Source organism: Protopterus annectens, chromosome 4.part0 (genome assembly GCF_019279795.1).
Source record: "Protopterus annectens isolate FY-2018-M chromosome 4.part0, PAN1.0, whole genome shotgun sequence".
Classification (NCBI taxonomy): Eukaryota; Metazoa; Chordata; order Ceratodontiformes; family Protopteridae; genus Protopterus; species Protopterus annectens.
The window spans coordinates 864525704-864543583 of record NC_056733.1 but is presented as its reverse complement, the minus strand read 5'-3'; the positions used below and the strand labels follow the sequence as shown (position 1 = coordinate 864543583).

The following is a 17880-nucleotide window of genomic DNA, read 5'->3' as shown; positions in this document are numbered from 1 at the left end:
CTGGGTTGGATGGGCCTGTACTGGTCGGCCCACCTATTGGGTGGGGGATGCACACAGCACCTTGCAGGACCACTGATCTCACAGTATATTATTGGTTAAGAACTGTGTTGGTAATTTAAATAAACAGCTTGAAATATTGTATTTAAACAATGATAAAATGGTTGCTTTAAATATATATATATATATATATATATATATATATATATATATATATATATATATATATATATATATATGTTTTTTTTATATTTAAATGTTGTTTGTCATTTTTAGCTTCATGATGTTTGCCATTCCCTGCTGCTTGGTTATGTTCCACTCTGTCTCTGACAGCTTTCCGTGGAACAGTGGAACATATTTGCCCACCTTTAATATAACTGTTTTGTCTGTCTTCAGATGTTCTAGTAAAGCATTAAATACCTTAACCACATTTTTTTCATTTACTAGAAGATAATATTGTATCTGTTCATAAATGTAATATCAGTGGCTGGTTGATGGATTTGGTAATTCTTAGACGCACTTGTGTTGGTTGTGAGTTCAAGAAAACAGTAGAGAGAGAACCCACCCAACCTTGCGATAATGTGGGGAATGTTTAGTAAGAGGAGAAGTAAACTTGATGTAGCTTGAGGTAAATTGTGGGTAACCAACTAAAGAGCTAGATAGGGGATGAGTAACAGTAATTAAAATATAAAGAAAGACAAAACAAAACACGCAGTGTCTCTGTCAGTGGTCTGAGGTTTTACTGAGTTAGTGATTCTGTCAACAGCTTCCTTAAACTATTTTCATTTATTTATTTTAAGGGGGAGGGTCAGCCATTGTGGTGTCAAGACTATGAATAGTTCTTTTGAACACTATGGGAAATGTTTGTAATGCAGGGTAATCCTCCATTTAAATAAATGTTTGGTAGTACATTTTTGTATATTACTGTCATGCACTGGATCTTCTCTCTCTGTCCTCTGTCAGGCAAGCCAGAATAAAGAGGATTTCCTCTCTGCATTTTTGCTAGATGGTCAGGAATCAGCTTAGAGAGCTTAATCAAAGCTCAGAGTGAGCCATACCCAACTGATGTAAAGGGTCTTACCATGTCTGCACCTGCAGTGACCTAAGTGTGCCTTGCCAGCACATTTGCTGGAGGAGGGAACCAGGGAACTTGGAATGAGTGACTGTCTTTCCCATCTTGGAGCCAGTTATTTTCGTTTACAGTCCTCAAATTCCGATATGGCTTCAGTAAGCCATCCGATAGCAGATCTTCTGAAAAAGTGTAAAGATAAAGACAGAGACAGACCGCACAGGTCCAAACCTTCCATAGACGCTACCGTTAAGCTAGTAGTCAGTTCTCTGGTACTCAGGTGCTTTCGCAGCCCCTGATGCCCGCTTCAGTTGATTTGCAGGCCGCTACCGCGACCCTTTTGAGTCCGGTATGCCGCAGAACTCTTGTTTGTCTAAGGATCCTGCAGTAGTCTCTACCTTGGATGGGTCTGGAGCCGCTGATCGGGCACCGGCTTCTGAAGAAGTCTTTCGCACCACCAAATCTCGACACAAACCGATGTCTTCTTTCATGATGACCGTTCTTTCCTTAGGCCCAGTGTTCGAACCACACGCAAGAAACCAACTACTCACTCTCAGGTGCCTGCTACCTTGCCTCAGTCTCAAATCCTTAAAATGGCCGAAGACCTTATCATGCTGATTAGGGGAAGCCAAGCCACCCTCTCAAAAAGGAAAAGATATCTGTCTCCAGTAGTTTTGTCTGAACAGGAGTCAGATGAATCTGAGGCATCTGACTATGAAGACATGCAGCCCCTCTCCACTTATGAGGATTCTGATGTAGAGGAATCCATTCCTTCAGCCTCTCCCCCAGAGGATTTTTCCTTTGGGGAGACCCTGCATACCTTAAGGGAGCATTTTCAATGGGAGAGTCCAGGACTACCCTCAGTCCAAAAAAAGACTGTGAGAATTCCTAGATCTTCCGCAACGCAGACCCTGAGCCACCCCCCCCCCCCAGTCCTGTATGTGGTGGATGATGATTTCCTTGAATCCAGTTTGACTCCAGATGCCCTCCCTCCTACTACAGAGTCCCTGACTCACACAAATATCTTTTTAAAAATCCAACAGCTGACCCTGAGGTAATTTTTCAAGGGCCAAAAGGGATTAAAGCAACCTCTGCTAAGAATCCCACCCCCTCAGACAGGGATTCCCAAGAATTGGACAGATGGGGTAAAAAAGTGTACACCTCAACTACTGTTGCTTTCAGGGCACTAAATTGTTAGTTCCATATGCTTAAATATCAGCAACATAACTTGGAACTCCTTAAACAAAAAATTTCCTCCTTTCATGCATGGGCAGAATGTAAAGATTTACAAGACTTAATCCATTCTACAAGTCAAGTAACTAAACACACTTTGCACTGTGGTTTTGATGCAGTAGAAGCTTCTTGCAGGGCGGCACTCACCGGATCTGTCATTAGAAGACATGCATAGCTTAAGGAACAACCCCTGCCAGACGATGTCAAATCTAAATTGTTGGATGCACCCTTGCACAAAGATATAACTTATTTGGCACTAAGGCAGAAGAGGTCTTAAAAAAAGTGGAAAAAAAAGCAAAATCTATGCAAACAGTTAAAGATTTCTTACAGGTCCAGCCCTCTAGGTTTAGCAGACATTTTCCCTCCAAGCACTGGTCCTTTTCTGGTCTTAGTAAACAAGCCCAGCCTAGACCCGATGGAAATAGACCCCCCCCCCAGACAACAGCCCATGGGAATGCAGAGATCTAAGCAGTGAACTACCTCCACTTCGAAACCAGGGAGTTCTAAGACACCCCCTTATGGTAAGAAATCACAATGACTCGCCTCCTCCCGACCTCCCCTTTGCCCACCTTCACATACCCCTAGGAGGAAAACTCTCCTTTCACTCAAGCACCTGGGCCACCATTACCAAGGACCAGTGAGTTCTGAATATTGTGTCTCAGGGATACAAATTCTCCTTCCACACCCTTCCAACCCCAAAAGGGTTCCCAGATCTACCACTAAATCAGTGGGCAGAGGCTCAAAAGCAAATCCATTCCCTGCTCTTTGAGGGCAGTAGAGCACTTTCCTGTAGAACAGATAGACCAAGGCTTCTACGCCAGACATTTTCTGGTGCCCAAAAAAAAGGGCACCTGGCGCCCCCATCCCTTGATCTATTCATTCTAAACACCTTCCTGGTGATCCCAAAATTCAAAATGCTTACCCTCCAGCAGCTGCTACCTATGCTCTCCAAGGACACTTGGCTAGCCACCCTGGACCTAAAAAGAGGTCTACCTCCACATTCCTATCGGGGAATCATGCAGAAAATATCTCTGTTTCAGGACAGGATCTCAACACTTTCAGTTCTCTGCACTTCCCTTTGGCTTAGCTCCCAGAGTTTTCACAAAATGCCTGGCTCCGGCCATTGCCTCTTGCAGACAAAGAAATATTGAAATTTACCCCTACTTAGACTGCCTTATTCAGGCAGACAGCCAGGAAAAGCTGCTCAAATACCTGGCCTTTGTAAAGAGCCTACTAACCTACCTAGTGTACACAGTCAGCAAAAAGAAATCCAAACAGGTGCCCACCTGAAGGATAATCTTCCTGGGAGCAGGCATGGACACAACATCTCAGATGGAATACCTTACACCAGAGAAACAAATTTTCCTGTCAACTTAATTCTCTCAACTGGCCACCAGGCCCCAGCTTTCTGCAAGGGAAGTCCTGCAAGCCATGGGGTTCATGGCATCTTGCATACTCCTCATTCCATATGCCAGGCTGCATATGAGGAAAGTTCAGTGGTACCTAAAGAGCCTTTGATGTCAATGTTCTCAAGATTTGGAAACTCTTCTACCTATTATTCCTTGCCTGAGGAAGGAATTTCTTTGGTGGGCTGCAGCCTGCTTCCACAGCAAGGAACTGGCCTTCTCCCCACACCTCGCTGCCCAGACCCTTGCCACAGACGCATCAGACTACGCTTGGGGTGCACACCTGGAAGGCCAGTGCATACAGGGCCAATGGAGCCCACAGCAAATCCCCCTGCACATCAGTCAAAAAGATATGATGGTTGTGCAGCAGGCCTTTATAGCTTTCATAGGTTCATACTAGGCTATCTGCCCTAGGGCATTTATAAGCCTAGCCAGAGTGTGTTTGGCTTTCGCCACCCATTTTAAATGAATTTTGCTATGCCCTTTTTCAAGGTTAGTATACTGTGCCTCTGTCTAACAGTGACACAGAAGTGATACCTGGGGTAAACCTACGATCTCCTATCCACTCATCAAGATTCCTCTTGAAGAGAGTCGATGAGGGTCTCTGCCTAACCTGGACTGGGATTTTATTCCAGAGTGAAGGGAGCCTCTGGGTTCTGAATCTGTCCCTCCAGCATGTCCTATTTATTTCAGTGCTGAGGTTCAAGTCTCTCAAGCGCGTAGCTCGATGGGATTTGGATTTTCTGAGGTGCAGCATGTCCATTAATTCCGGGTTGGACATGGCTTTATACGTCAGGCACAGATCGCCTCTTAGCAGGCGGTATGCCAGTGAGTAGAGCTGGAGTTTCTTTAACCGGGCAGCATATGGAATCTGTTTGAGCCCTTTGATCCTCTTGGTGAGGTACTTTTGGGGTCTTTTCAGTTGCTGCAGGTGTCTGGTAAGGTACATCCCAAAAGGGGCATTGTACTCAATTATGGGCCTGATGAGGGATGAGTAAAGAGGCACGATGACCTCCCCTGATCTGGATGTGAATCCCTTCATGATTAGGTGGGCTATATAAAATGTTTGTCTAACCACTTTGGCCATGTGGTTTTCAAATGCGAGATTGCTATCAACTTGGGTCCCCAGGTCCCTAACTACTTCTTCCGTACTTTATGGATTACCACCTATGTGGTAATTTGTGGGCACTTTGTTTTTGCCAAATGGGATGACTATACACTTTTTGGCGTTTAGCTTGAGGCCATGGCTCTGGCACCAGTTGTCTGTTTCTATGAGGCCCTTTTGTAGGATGCTTGTGTCGGCTGGAGAGTCTATTATGGCGCCTAGTTTGCAGTCATCTGCGAACTTGGTCAGCCACAGTCCTTCCATGTTGGCCTGTACCTCTGAGAAATATATACCGAACAAGAGAGGCCCCAGGACTGAGCCTTGTGGGACGCCACTTGTAACTGGTTTGGAGTCTGACATGGCTCCAGCAATTCTAACCATGTGTGTTCTGTCCTTGAGCCAGTTTGCAACCCATCTAGTGACATAGGGGTTTATATTTAAGCTGGTGAGCTTATCTATAATGCCCGAGTGGGGTATTGTATCGAAGGCTTTTGTGAGGTCCAGGTAGGCTGTGTGGACCACCTTCCCCTCGTCAATGGCCTTGGTGACTGTTTCAAAGAAATCGACCAGGTTTAAGAGGCAGGATCTGCCCTTAACAAAGCCGAACTGGGTAGGATCCAGTGTCTGTAGGTCCCCAATATCTTTATTTATGAGGTCCATGATGATCCTTTCCATAGCTTTGCAGACCAAGCTAGTCAGGCTTATGGGGTGATAGTTTCCAGGATCCATTGAGGCACCACCTTTGTGGAGAGGGACCACTGTTGCTGTACGCCACTCTTTGGGTACATATCCTGTAGTAAGGCTGAGATTGAACAGTAGTTTTATGTTTGGATTTAGCTCTTCTTGGAGTTCATGTAGGACGCGGCCCGGGACACCATCTGGTCCCATTGATGCTGTGTTTTTTGCTTTGGAGAGGGCGGCTCTTACCTGAGCATCTGAGATGTCAGGGGGGCAGCACTCTGCTGGGATAGATAGTTGCCCTTTTGGTGGGGAGGGGGTGGGAGAAGTTTGTGCTGAACCTGTCAGCTAGGATGTTGGCAATGTCTGTGGGTTCAGTGTATTTTTTGTCATTTTGGACTAATTCTGAGCATATCTGGGAATTCCCATCCAGATTCCTAACATAACTAAAGAAAGCCTTGTGATTATCCTTAGTGTCCTGTGCAATTTTTCTCTCAAAGCTGGCCTTAGACGATTTTATGCGTGCCCGTAGTTTTTTGCTAATACTGGTCAGAGATGCCTTCCCTTTTTGGGATTTTGCTCTGTCATGTAGTTGCTTCCTCCTCCTATTTCAAACCCCTTCTCTCTCCAGGGGTTCTCCTGATCAAAACAGAAAACACCACTGTGATGTGGTACATCAACAAGCAGGGAGGGACTCACTCCTACCCTGTGTGCAGGCTGGCCATGACCCCTTGGCTCACAGCCTCTTCCATGCAACTACACCTGTTAGCACAATACCTACCAGACTGTCTCATTTCCCTGGCAGACCAATTAAGCAGAACGCTTTTGGACGCACATGGGTGGCAGCTCAACAGAAATACCTTCTTCCTAATAACTCAGAAATGGGGAACCCCGAAGGTCAACCTCTTTGCCTCCCACACCAACCATCAGCTCAGCAAATTCTGCACCAGGGAGCATCACTGCATGACTTGGGAACTGGATGCCTTGTCTTCCCCTGGGTCAACCTCACGGTATATACCTTTCCTCCTCTACCTCTCATCCCCAGTGTACTGCTCAAAATAAGGGAGGAAAAACCAAGGACCATTCTCATAGCTCCAGACTAGCCCTAACAGCACTGGTACCCCTTGCTGCGCAGCCTGTCCCCGCTGCCTCCATGGCATCTTCCTCAGATTCCAAACCTCCTAACCCAGAGGGAAGGGAATTCATGCACCCCCCCCCCCCCCCAATTACAGACACTCCATTTGGCAGCTTGGCTTATTCCATAACCCCAGACTAATCTGCCATCCTCAGTATACAGGCTCTGGATGTTATCCATGAGGCCAGACGCCCTAGCACCAGAATGTCTTATGCAGATAAATGGAAAAGGTTCGGCACCTGGATCCAGGCTAAGGGGCCAATACGGCACAGCCCTACATCCCTCTCATCCTGGATTACTTAGCTGACCCATACTACACAGCGGTCTCTCACTCTCTCCTCTATAAAAATTAATGCCTCTGCCATTTCTGCTCATTTTCCCACTGAGCAGCCTCTCTTCTCACACCCTTTGATTAAACAGTTTGTCAGAGAGGCTAGTAACTTGAGACCCCCAGAAGGGCGCCAACACCAGCTTGGGACCTTAGCTTTGTCTTGGAAAAGTTCACCCTGCTTCTTTTCGAACCAGCTGCTTCTGCAGAACTAAAATTTCTCTCCTGGAAGACAGCCTTCCTTCTGGCTATCACTTCCTCCAGAAGAGTCTCTGAGCTGCAAGCATTCATGGCTATGGAACCCTTCATCATCTTCCATGCAGATGGGGTATCCCTCAGAACTAACCCATCCTTCATGCCCAAGGTGATGCCCAGTGTGGCTCTCAACCAATCCATTCATCTGCCCATCTTCTTTCCTAATCCCCAAAACAAGGGTGGAAGCATTCTGCACTCTCTAGATGTGCACTGACAGCTCAGATACTATCTGGACAGGACTACACCCTTCAGAAAGTCTGATCAATTGCTGGTTAGCTTTGCTACAGGGATAGAAGGCAAAGCCATATCCAAGCAAACCATTTCCAAATGGATAGCACACTGCATCCATTTCTGCTGCAAACAGCTTGGTAAGCCTCCCCCCAAGGGGGTCAAGACACACTCCACCAGAGCAGCCTCCACATCTGCAGCTTTCCTAAGAGGAGTCCCCACCAGGGACATCCTGGAGGCTGCCACCTGGACATCTGTTCACACTTTTACCAAGCATTACCACCTGCCTCTCTTCTCAAAATCTAGGGCAGGGTTTGTCTTTTCAGTCTTGCAGGGCATTATCGCCAGCCCCTAACTTCCTCGACTGCCTCCACCCATTTCTTCAACTTTGGGAATCTACCCAAATGTGATGACTGCAACAGTGAAACATGAAGAACATAGTACAGTTGTGTACACTTACCATGAATGTAGATGTTTGAGTGTATTCACTGTTGCAGTCCCTCCATCCCCCTTTTTTTTCTCTTTTTCCTTTTGTTACCCTTCTTCCTTGTTGTTCTCCTTTCCTTACAAGGAACATATTGGTATTTATTTTTCACTGGTGGGTTTCTTCCACCAGAACCTGACCTCTTCCTTTGGGGGCTCCTGACAGGTTAGGGCAAGAAAAACTGATGTAATGGTGTCAGACACCTTCCTTTATACCACTGATGGCCTGACGTCAGTCCTCAAGAGACAGCAACAGACACAGAAATACCAAGTCTCTGGTATTAGAGTCGGCTGAAGGCTACCCTGGCAGGGATAACCCAATTGTGATGACTGCAACAGTGAATACACTGGAACATCTACATTTATGGTAAGTGTACACAACTGTAATTTTTTTTTCTTGCATGTTTAGTTTCTTGATTGTAGGCCTTGGGTTTCCGTACTTTGCGTGCTTTCATAATCTTTATTGTTCTGTTATAAGATGTTAGTGCAAATGGTAAGTAGTTTTCACTCTTTTACTAGATATTTTAATGTATATTTTGTCCTCTATCCTCACTACAGTCATCAAGCTTGTGTTCCACAATGTGGCTTACTCCTTTCCCCCCAACTCTGTCAGAATGCTTGAGGTGAGGAGATCTCAAGAACCAAGACAGCTAGTGTCCATCATCCTTAAGAGTTGGGGATTTGTTTAATTCTGCAGCTTTTGTTCCATCTGAACCCCACCCCCAACCCCACAGCACCTGTTGTGATAATTACAGGAGTGCATGTGGTCCCACACTTACATTTTCCCTTAACTGCGTAGCCGTGTCTGTTTTGGTGCACTGACCAGACTTTTATGATGTTTTCCTGCAGGTTCTTTAGTTGTGTGCAGGGTTCTATTCCCAAAATTTCTCAAAAGAGAGGAAAGTTGGCCAGAAAACCTCATCTTTTAATTATTTTATAAAATGCTGTTACTGTTGTTTGTGAACATTTTCATATTCTGTTTTTCTTTTGTTATCAGATGTGTTTTTGTTGTTGGTCTGTCCTGACACCTCAACCTTTAAGATTTGTTCGTTCCCCATGGATTGTTTTCCCTGTAAGACTTGCTCTCCCCCCCAAACACTATTTTGCTACAGTGAAAGGGACGTTGTGTGCATCCTGCCCACTAGCTGCTTTTCCCCAGTGTGTTTTGAGCAGTGACATTAATGTGGAAAAGGCATGTGTGCTCCTTCAGGGATCTCTGTTTGCTCTCCTCAGTCATTATTTGCCTGTTGCAAGCCTTTTAAACTCCACTGAGAGTAGCCAGTTAAGTCCTACCTGTCATAGAAAGGAACACTAGCTGTCTTCTACTCCATCTACACCAGCTAGACCTTGGTTATCAGAACTACAAATGTAAGAACTTGCTCTGCAGTGTAAGACCAGGTAATGTCTTGTTATTAGCAGTTTCTACAGATTTTGAATGCTACTGGACTCTTTATAATTTTATTATTGTATGTTATTAATACAGACAAACAATAGCTACATGCAACCATCTTTTGGTTTGTTTTAATAACTTCTAAGTGTTTGAGGTGTACCTTTTCTGATCTTGTTATAGGTTATCTTTGTATCATGGTTTTACTGTTTTGAATGTTACATTGTAATGAATAATAAAAAAAAAAGTTTTGCATTAATGAATCTTTGAACTGGGGCACAGTGATATGTCTCTAAGCTTTTCCATGGCTTTTTCAATTTTTAGGGTTTCCAGGGCTTTGGGTTCGGGGATGGTGGATTTCAAATGTCTTTTGGAATTGGAGCATTTCCATTTGGTATTTTTGCCACAGCATTCAATATTAATGATGGAAGACCACCCCCAGGTATGTACATTTCATTCAGAGTTGCTTGTGTGTTAAAAATATATAACTCGAGTGCCTAAAATGTCTGCAAGTTGTGTCAAGGAGAAAGGTAGTGCAATCACGTGAGTACCTCACTGGAGAGAGAGCAATACCTTTTCTTGTTGGCAGACAGGTGTAGGGACTGTTCATGAATGATTCTTTTGGAAAGCTGTTACTTCAGCTCCCACTTGTAACGTGAATGATGCCAGGATATGGCTTGCTATTACAAGAGGAGGATGCAAGTAGAAAATCCATAACAGTAACGGTGAGTCTGTTAAAGGGCAGACAGATTTATGCTGGTGTTTTCCAGATGCTGGAAATGATGGACTGCTCACCTTGGTGACTTTTCTTCAAGGCAACAACTGCTAGCTTGAGCTCCACCCCTGTCCCATAACCCCCTGCTTTCTTGTGATTCTACAGATGTCATTGTTGCCGTTATGAGCTTCAGTGACTTGCGCTGCTTGAGCTGACTGAGAATGTTTTTTGATGTTTATCAGGAGCAGTAAGTGTGACATGCCGCGGTGGTACGGCGGTAGCGTTGTTACCTCACAGCAAGAGGTTCTCCCATTCGATTCTCTGCTTGGCTTGGGAGTGCCTTCTGTGTGGAGTCTGCATGTCCTCCCCACGGTTGGGTAGCGTTTGAAAGACATGCGTGCGTAAATGGGCATGCCTTCGTTGAAGGTTGGGCGTCGAGCTGGCACCTCGGCATTTCATAATAATCTACTGCCAGTGATTAGCGGACCGGAGTTCCGCTGTGGCGAACCCCTTACCGGGAAAAAGCCGAAAAGACAAACAATCAAGAGCAGTAAGTGTATTTTGTAATTATTTGAATGTTTAACAAGTTGCTGTCCAACCTATTTTTTTTCTTCTGTTCACTTGGACTTTTCTTTTGTTTCCTGTCATCCCTGGTGGGTCTATGTTAGATAATCATACTTTTAAAAGTTTGTGTGTCATATGGTCGACACCATATGATCGAATTTTTGAAAGTTCGAACATTTTAACGGAGATCTCCGTACAGAGCGGAATGAGAAGATTTCCCTTTTCTGCAATGTAGTGCGATCTTGGAGTTGGTATATTTAAAGAGTGGGGGGTGGGTGGTTCAGGGGGCTTGCCCCCAGCTTAAAACTTTCAGGTAGATTATTTGTGTAGTTTATTTATTTATTAGATATTTGAACTTTTAAAAGTTCGATCTTATGGTGTCGACCATATGACAATCAAACTTTTGAAAGTTCAGTTATCTAATATTGACCCTTCCCTGGTGGTACAGAAAAATATATTTGTTGTTCCTTCTAGCTCTTATTGCTAGTTAGTTAGGGTAGTTTATAAGGCAGCTAGACTGCTGGTTTACAGTTTGCTTGCTTAGATTCCATAGAAGTTGATTTGCTGAACTGTTTGATATTCAAGGCTTTCTGTGGCAGCCTTCTTTAGGTATGGATAAGGTTGCCATTGCTTCTAGATTTAAAAAATGTAGGTAGTTTGGACACAAAAAAAACTCAACAAGATCCACACAGGGTGTGAGTTATGTGAATTGAGATAGGGCATTTAGATGCAGGCTGCTAATTATATATAAACTTCAACTCATAAACCCTTCTGGATCACTGCAATAAACTGATCCTCAAGGGCTAACTAAAACTGGATCTAACCAAGGAAAACGATATGGAGCATGAAAAAGAGAACTAATTAGAAAGACAAATCAATTTGCCAAGAGATAAGGAAAGAAAAGTGAAGCGAGAACAAATACAGTGCTTCTATTTTGGAGAAGCTTCCCCCAACTACAGTTCCCAGGCTAGTCCAAGACTTTCCATTTTGGCAACCTCATCTAGGTCTGCTTCTCCTTTCTGCTAAGAATCTTCAGGCACCGCGGACTCTGCTGTGAGGAGAAGTATGGGGAGTTTTTCCTAGAAGCAGAACTTTCCCTTTTCCTTTCCTTTTTCCTGGCATCAGCTGTATCTTTTTGTTTTCTAGGTCCTTCGAGAGCCCCACACATATCCAGAGTGTAACAAGATGGGGATGGCCTTTGTGAAGGCTTATCTTCAAAATGGTGTCACCGTGGCCCTTTCTGTGTCCAGGGTGGTGCAAGAAAACCTCCAAGCCACTTTCCTTACTGTTAATACCCCAGACCCTGTTTCAACTCCAAGAGCTTTGGAACTGGCTAGAAATCCTATACCAATGTTCTTGACACCTAAAGACCTTCAGAGTCAGTGGAGGCATTGACTCCAGTGCAGTCAACACTGACCTCCTATTGGGCCTGAAGGGTTTGGTGCTGCCATCTGTGTGCCATCTCCATCCCCTGCCCTTTTTAGCCCATTATTGTTCTTGGCATTTGATGCTTTGGTGCTGAAGGTCTCCCCGGTACCCATGGTTCTGGAGGTGTCAGTGCTGATGGCCATCCTTCAGCGCTGCTTCAATCAGCATTTACAACTTTGGTCCCAGTATCTTGCCAGGTGGCTTGGCACAGAGAAGATCAAGTGTGATCTTTATGCAAGAACAGGTACAAGCTCTGCCAGCTCCACCCCTAAGCACCATTGAGACAGACTTTAAACCATTTATCTGTCTTACATCACAGAACAGAGGCTCTTATAGCTATGGATGGTTGAGGTCGCCTTCTCAGGACAATGTGGATGAGTCTCCTTGAAGTTCTCCTGGGAAGAGGCAGTGCAGGAGGAAGCACTTAGTCTCCCCTCTGAGTCTCCATCCTCAGACACAGATCTCATTTAAAGGGAGGGTTTTATCAAATTCCCTTCTGAAGACACCATATTTGGTGAGTTCCTGGAGACAATGAGCCAGAGGGGGGATCATTGCCCATTGGCCCCATCTCCATAAAAAAATATATATATATTAAAAGTGACTTGTAGAACAACAGTATAGCATTTCATTTAAAAAAAAAAGATATTCAATACAAGACAGAAAAGTGAATAAACCAGTAATAACATTAAAAACACCCCCCAGACAGTCATTAGAAGAATACTGCACATAGCAGCATGACAGAGTAGGATTGCACTTATTAAGATTATCCTCGTTTGTTCATCTACATCAGACAAACAGCAGGCAGTAATTGCAAATGAATAAGAAAATATATTGCTACATGTCAGCATGGTTTGGTCCAAGGTGTGGAGAGGGAGCCACATGTAATGGAACCATTTTCATATAAACCGGATGGAGTGTTGTGGACCTTCAAGATTGGGGAACACTGAAGCAAAAGTCCACTTTGTGGCTTCATAGTGGTGTCAGCAGCCACCAAGCACAAGGTCCCAGAAGACATTGAGGCTATCCATCTTCCTAATAGTCCGTGATGATGGATAGATTTGAAAATCCTGACTGTGTCAAGTACTTTTTCTATGGGAACAGTGAGCTACTTGACACACACAAGGTTTGAGAGGGTTTCATAAAGACCAGCAGCCCCAGCATAAGCAGCAGTATGACAGAGAATCTTGTAGCAGAGGCAGATGTTCTTCGTGTTTCACTGTTGCAGTCATCACACTTGGATTATCTACCTGCAGGTAGCCCTCAGTCAGGCCAAATACCAGAGTCTTAGTATTTCTGCATCTGATGCTGTAATTTCTTCCATGATGTCAGGTCAACAGGTATAAAACATGCAGTCAACGCCATTACATTAGTCTTTCTTGCCGAGGAGGAGCCCAAAACAGAAGCAGTTCGCAAGTGCCGTTCGGCCACTACCTGAAATTTTCGTTTTCGAGTTTGTAATCCTGAAGTCTTCTAAAGCTAAGTACCCTGTTGGGGATCTTTTTTTCTTGCTCTAACCGATGTCAGAAAAAGTTAACAATTGTCTTGCCTGTGGAAAGCAAATACCTCACAGAGATTTTCATTCTTACTGCGTCACTTGTTTAGGCTCTTTCCTGGCATGAAACCATACTGCTGATCACTAATCATCATGTCCCTTCTTAACCTAGCTTCCACTACTCTTTCCCATAACTTCATGCTGTGACTGATCAGTTTTATCCCTCTGTAGTTACTACAGCTCTGCACATCACCCTTATTCTTAAAAATCGGTATCAAAACACTTTTTCTCCATTCCTCAGGCATCCTCTCACTTTCCAAGATTTCATTAACCAATCTAGTTAAAAACTCCACTGTCATTTCACCTAAACACCTCCATGCTTCCACAGACCAAAGGTATGTCATCTGGACCAACAGCCTTTCCATTCGTCATCTTCTTCATAGCTATCCTTACTTCCTCCTTGCTAATCCACTGCACTTAATGATTCACTATCCGCACATCAACCAACCTTCTCTCTCCCTCTCTCTCTCATTCTCTTCATTCATCAGCCCCTTAAAGTACTCTTTCCATCTGCTCAACACACTCTCCTCGCTTGTGAGTACGTTTCCCCCATTATTCTTTATCACCGTTACCTGCTGCACATCTTTACTAGCTCGGTCCGTCTGTCTAGCCAATCTGTACAGGTCTTTTTCTCCCTCCTTAGTGTCCAACCTTTCACACAACTCTTCATACGCCTTATCCCTAGCCACCTCTCTCTTTGCCATGCACCTCGTCTCCTTTTACTCCTGTCTACTTTCTTCATCTATCTGACAATCCCACTTCTTCTTCGCCAACCTCTTTCTCTGTATACTCTCCTGTACTTCCTAATTCCACCATCAGGTCTCCTTGTCCTCCTTCCTCTTTCCAGATGTCACACCAAGCACCTTTCTAGCCATCTCCCTTACTAGCTCTGCTGTAGTTACCCAGCTATTCGGTAACGTTTCACTGCCACCCAGTGCCTGTCTTAACTCTTCCCCGAACACCACCTCACAATTACCCTTTTTCGATTTCCACCTTTTGATCCTTGGTGCTGCCCTCACACTCCTCCTCCTCTTCTTGATCACCAATGTCATCCTGCAAACCACCATCCTATGCTGCCTAACTACACTTTCCCCTGCCACCACTTTACAGTCTCCTTAAGACTGGCCCTTCTACGTAAGATATAATCTTCCTCCATTCTTGTATGTCACCCTATGCTCTTCCCTCTTGTTAAAATATGTATTCATCACCGCCATGTCCATCCTTTTCACAAAATCCACTACCATCTGACCTTCTGCATTCCTTTGCTTAACACCATACCTACCCATCACTTCCTCATCCCCTCTGTTACCTTCACCAGCATGCCCATTGAAATCTGCTCCAATCACCACTCTCTCACCCTTGGGTACAGTTATCACCACTTCATCCCACTCACTCCAAAATTTTTCTTTGTCATCCATCGCACACCCACCTTGTGGAGCATATGCACTAACAACATTCATCATTACACCAATTTCCAGCTTCATAAACATCACTCTGTCCGACACTCTTTTCACCTCCAAAACACTCTTAACATACTGTTCCTTCAAGATAACCCTACACCATTCCTCCTCCCATCCACACCATGGTAAAACAATTTGAACCCACCTCCGATACACCTAGCCTTGCTCCCCTTCCATCTGGTCTCTTGCACACACAGTACATCAACCTTCCTTCTGTCCATCATATCAGCTAGCTCTCTCCCTATACCAGTCATACTGCCAACATTCAAAGTTCCGACCCTCACTATCACAGTACTAGCCTTTACCTGCCTTCGGGCATGCCTTCCCCCTCTTCTCCTCCTTTGGCCAACAGTAGCCCAATTTCTGCCAGCACCCTGTTGGCCAACAGTACTGGTGGCGGTCGTTGTTAACCCGGGCCTCGACCGATCCGGTATGTATATCTGTACTGTTGTCCGCATGTATGATTTGGCAAAATTTTACGCCGGATGCCCTTCCTGATGCAACCCTCCCCGTTTATCCAGGCTTGGGACCAGCACAAAGAAATGCACTGGCTTGTGCATCCCCAGTGGCTGGGTCTCCAGCCATTGCATACTGCAGGCAGAAAAATATCCACATTTTCCCATACTTGGACGACTGCCTGATTCAGGTAGTCAGGAATTTCTACTTTAGCACCTGGCATTTGTAAAAAGCCTTCTCACTTCATTGGGGTACACAGTCAATGAAAAATAATCACAACTGGTGCCCAGTTAAAAGATTGTATACCTGGGAGCAAACTTGGACACAACTTCCCAGATGGCATTTCTCACTTCAGAAAAACAGGTCTATCTGACAAATTACTTCAAACAAATGGCCACCAGAACCCAGCTGTCTGCAAGCCCTAGGGTTCATGGCCTCATGTATTCTGCTAATTCCATATGCAAGACTGCATATAAGGAAACTTCATCGGTACTTAAAAAGTCTTTGGTGCTGACACTCTCAGGACCTGGAAACAGTAGTCATTCGTATCATACCTTGTCTAAGGGCAAAGTTCCTTTGGTGGGCAGAAGCATGCATCCACAACAAGGGACTGCTTTTCACTCTACCCCTCGCTGCCCAAACCCTGACAACAGATGCATCAGACTGTGCATGGGGGGGCTCACATTGCAGTGAAATGCATTCAGGGCCACTGGAGCCCAAGCCAGATTCTCCTGCACATCAATCAAAAAGAGATTCTAGCTGTACAGAATGCTCTGACAGCCTTCAAATACCTAATCCTTCCAGGACAACTGCTTATAAAAACAGACAACACCGCAGTTATGTGGTACATAAACAAGCAGGGGGGGGAACCCATTCTTAAGTGCATCTACAAGCTCAATTCCTGCCAGGCAAACAAAATTCACTGGCAGATGACTTAAGCAGAAATCTCCTAGACCTACACAAGTGGAAATTGGAGTCCAACACCTTCAACCATCTGATCCAGAGGTGGGGGACACCGGAGGTAGACCTCTTTGCCTCACCCGAGAACCACCAGTTGAACAAATTCTGCACCAGGAACCCTCACAGCAGGGCCTGGAAGGGTGGATTCCCTATCCTTTCAATGGGGAATCCTCTCAATTTATGCCTTTTTCCCTCTGCCCCTTCTCTCCAGAATACTACTCAAGATAAAACAGGACATGCCAAGGGCAATTCTTATTGCCCCAGACTGGCCACACCAGCACTGGAACCCACTCTTGCGCATCCTGACAACAGTGCCACCCTGGCACCTTCACCAGACAACTATCCTGCTGTCTCAGCAGGAGGGACAGATTTTGCATCCTCAATTGCAAACCCTAAACCTTGCAGCCTGGCTTATCCCTTGAATACCCCACGAGTAGCCCTCAGCAAACAGGTGCTGGATGTCATTCTTAAAGCCAGAAGGCCTAGTACTAGGAAATCCTATGCTAAAAAGTGGAAAAGATATTGTTGGAATCAGTCTCAAGGGAAGGAGACAGCAGTGCCCTCCTTACATCTAATCCTGGATTACCTAGCAGAGCTGCTCCACAAAGGCCTTTCCTTCTCCTCCGTTAAGATTCATGCCTCTGCCATCTCAGCTCATTATAATACTGAGCCGCAACCTATTTTCTCACCCTCTCATCAAGCAGTTTCTGAGAGGAGCTAAAAACTTAAGGCCCCCTAGGAGAGCACCCACCCCTGCCTGGGACCTTAACTTTGTACTGGAAAAGCTCACGCTTCCTCCTTTTGAACCTGCTGCCTCAGCAGAGTTAAAATTCCTCTCTTGGAAAACAGCTTTGCTTTTAGGCATAACTTCAGCAAGAAGAGTGTCTTGAATTACAGGCACTAATGGCTATGGAACCTTTCATTATTTTCCATGCTGACAGAGTTTCCCTCAGGACTAACCCGTCCTTTATGCCTAAGGTGGTATCCAGTGTGGCTGTAAACCAATCCATCCATTTGCCAACCTTCTTCCCTAACCCTCAGAATAAAGGGGAAAGGATCCTGCACTCCTTGGACTTGCATAGACAGCTCAGGTTCTACCTTAACAGGACTAAACCTTTCAGAAAAAGTGACCAGCTGCTAGTCAGCTTTGCTACAGGGGCAGAGGGTAAGGCCATTTCAAAACAAACCATTTCCAAATGGATAGCACACTGTATCCATTTCTGCTACAAGTACCATGGTAAACCTACTCCACAGGGGATCAGACCACATTCCACTAGGGCTACTTCCACCTCTACAGCATTTCTCAGGGGAGTCCCTACCAGGGGCATTCTGGAAGCTGCAACCTGGAGTTCTGTGCATACCTTCACCATGCATTACCACTTACCTTTCTTTTCTAAATCCAGGGCTGGATTTGCTACAGCAGTCTTGCAAGGCCTACTAG

The 17880-nt window shown here is 45.0% G+C and overlaps 1 protein-coding gene across 2 annotated transcripts in view; it reads left to right on the top strand.

Moving 5' to 3' along the window:
• Positions 1–17880, top strand: part of RNF185 (ring finger protein 185) — a 471432-nt gene that overhangs the window by 406773 nt on the left and 46779 nt on the right. For both annotated transcript variants that reach the window (XM_044068822.1, XM_044068823.1), the window contains one exon: positions 9629–9746. In XM_044068822.1, coding sequence (XP_043924757.1) covers positions 9629–9746 — 118 coding nt within the window. The remainder of the gene's footprint in view (positions 1–9628; positions 9747–17880) is intronic.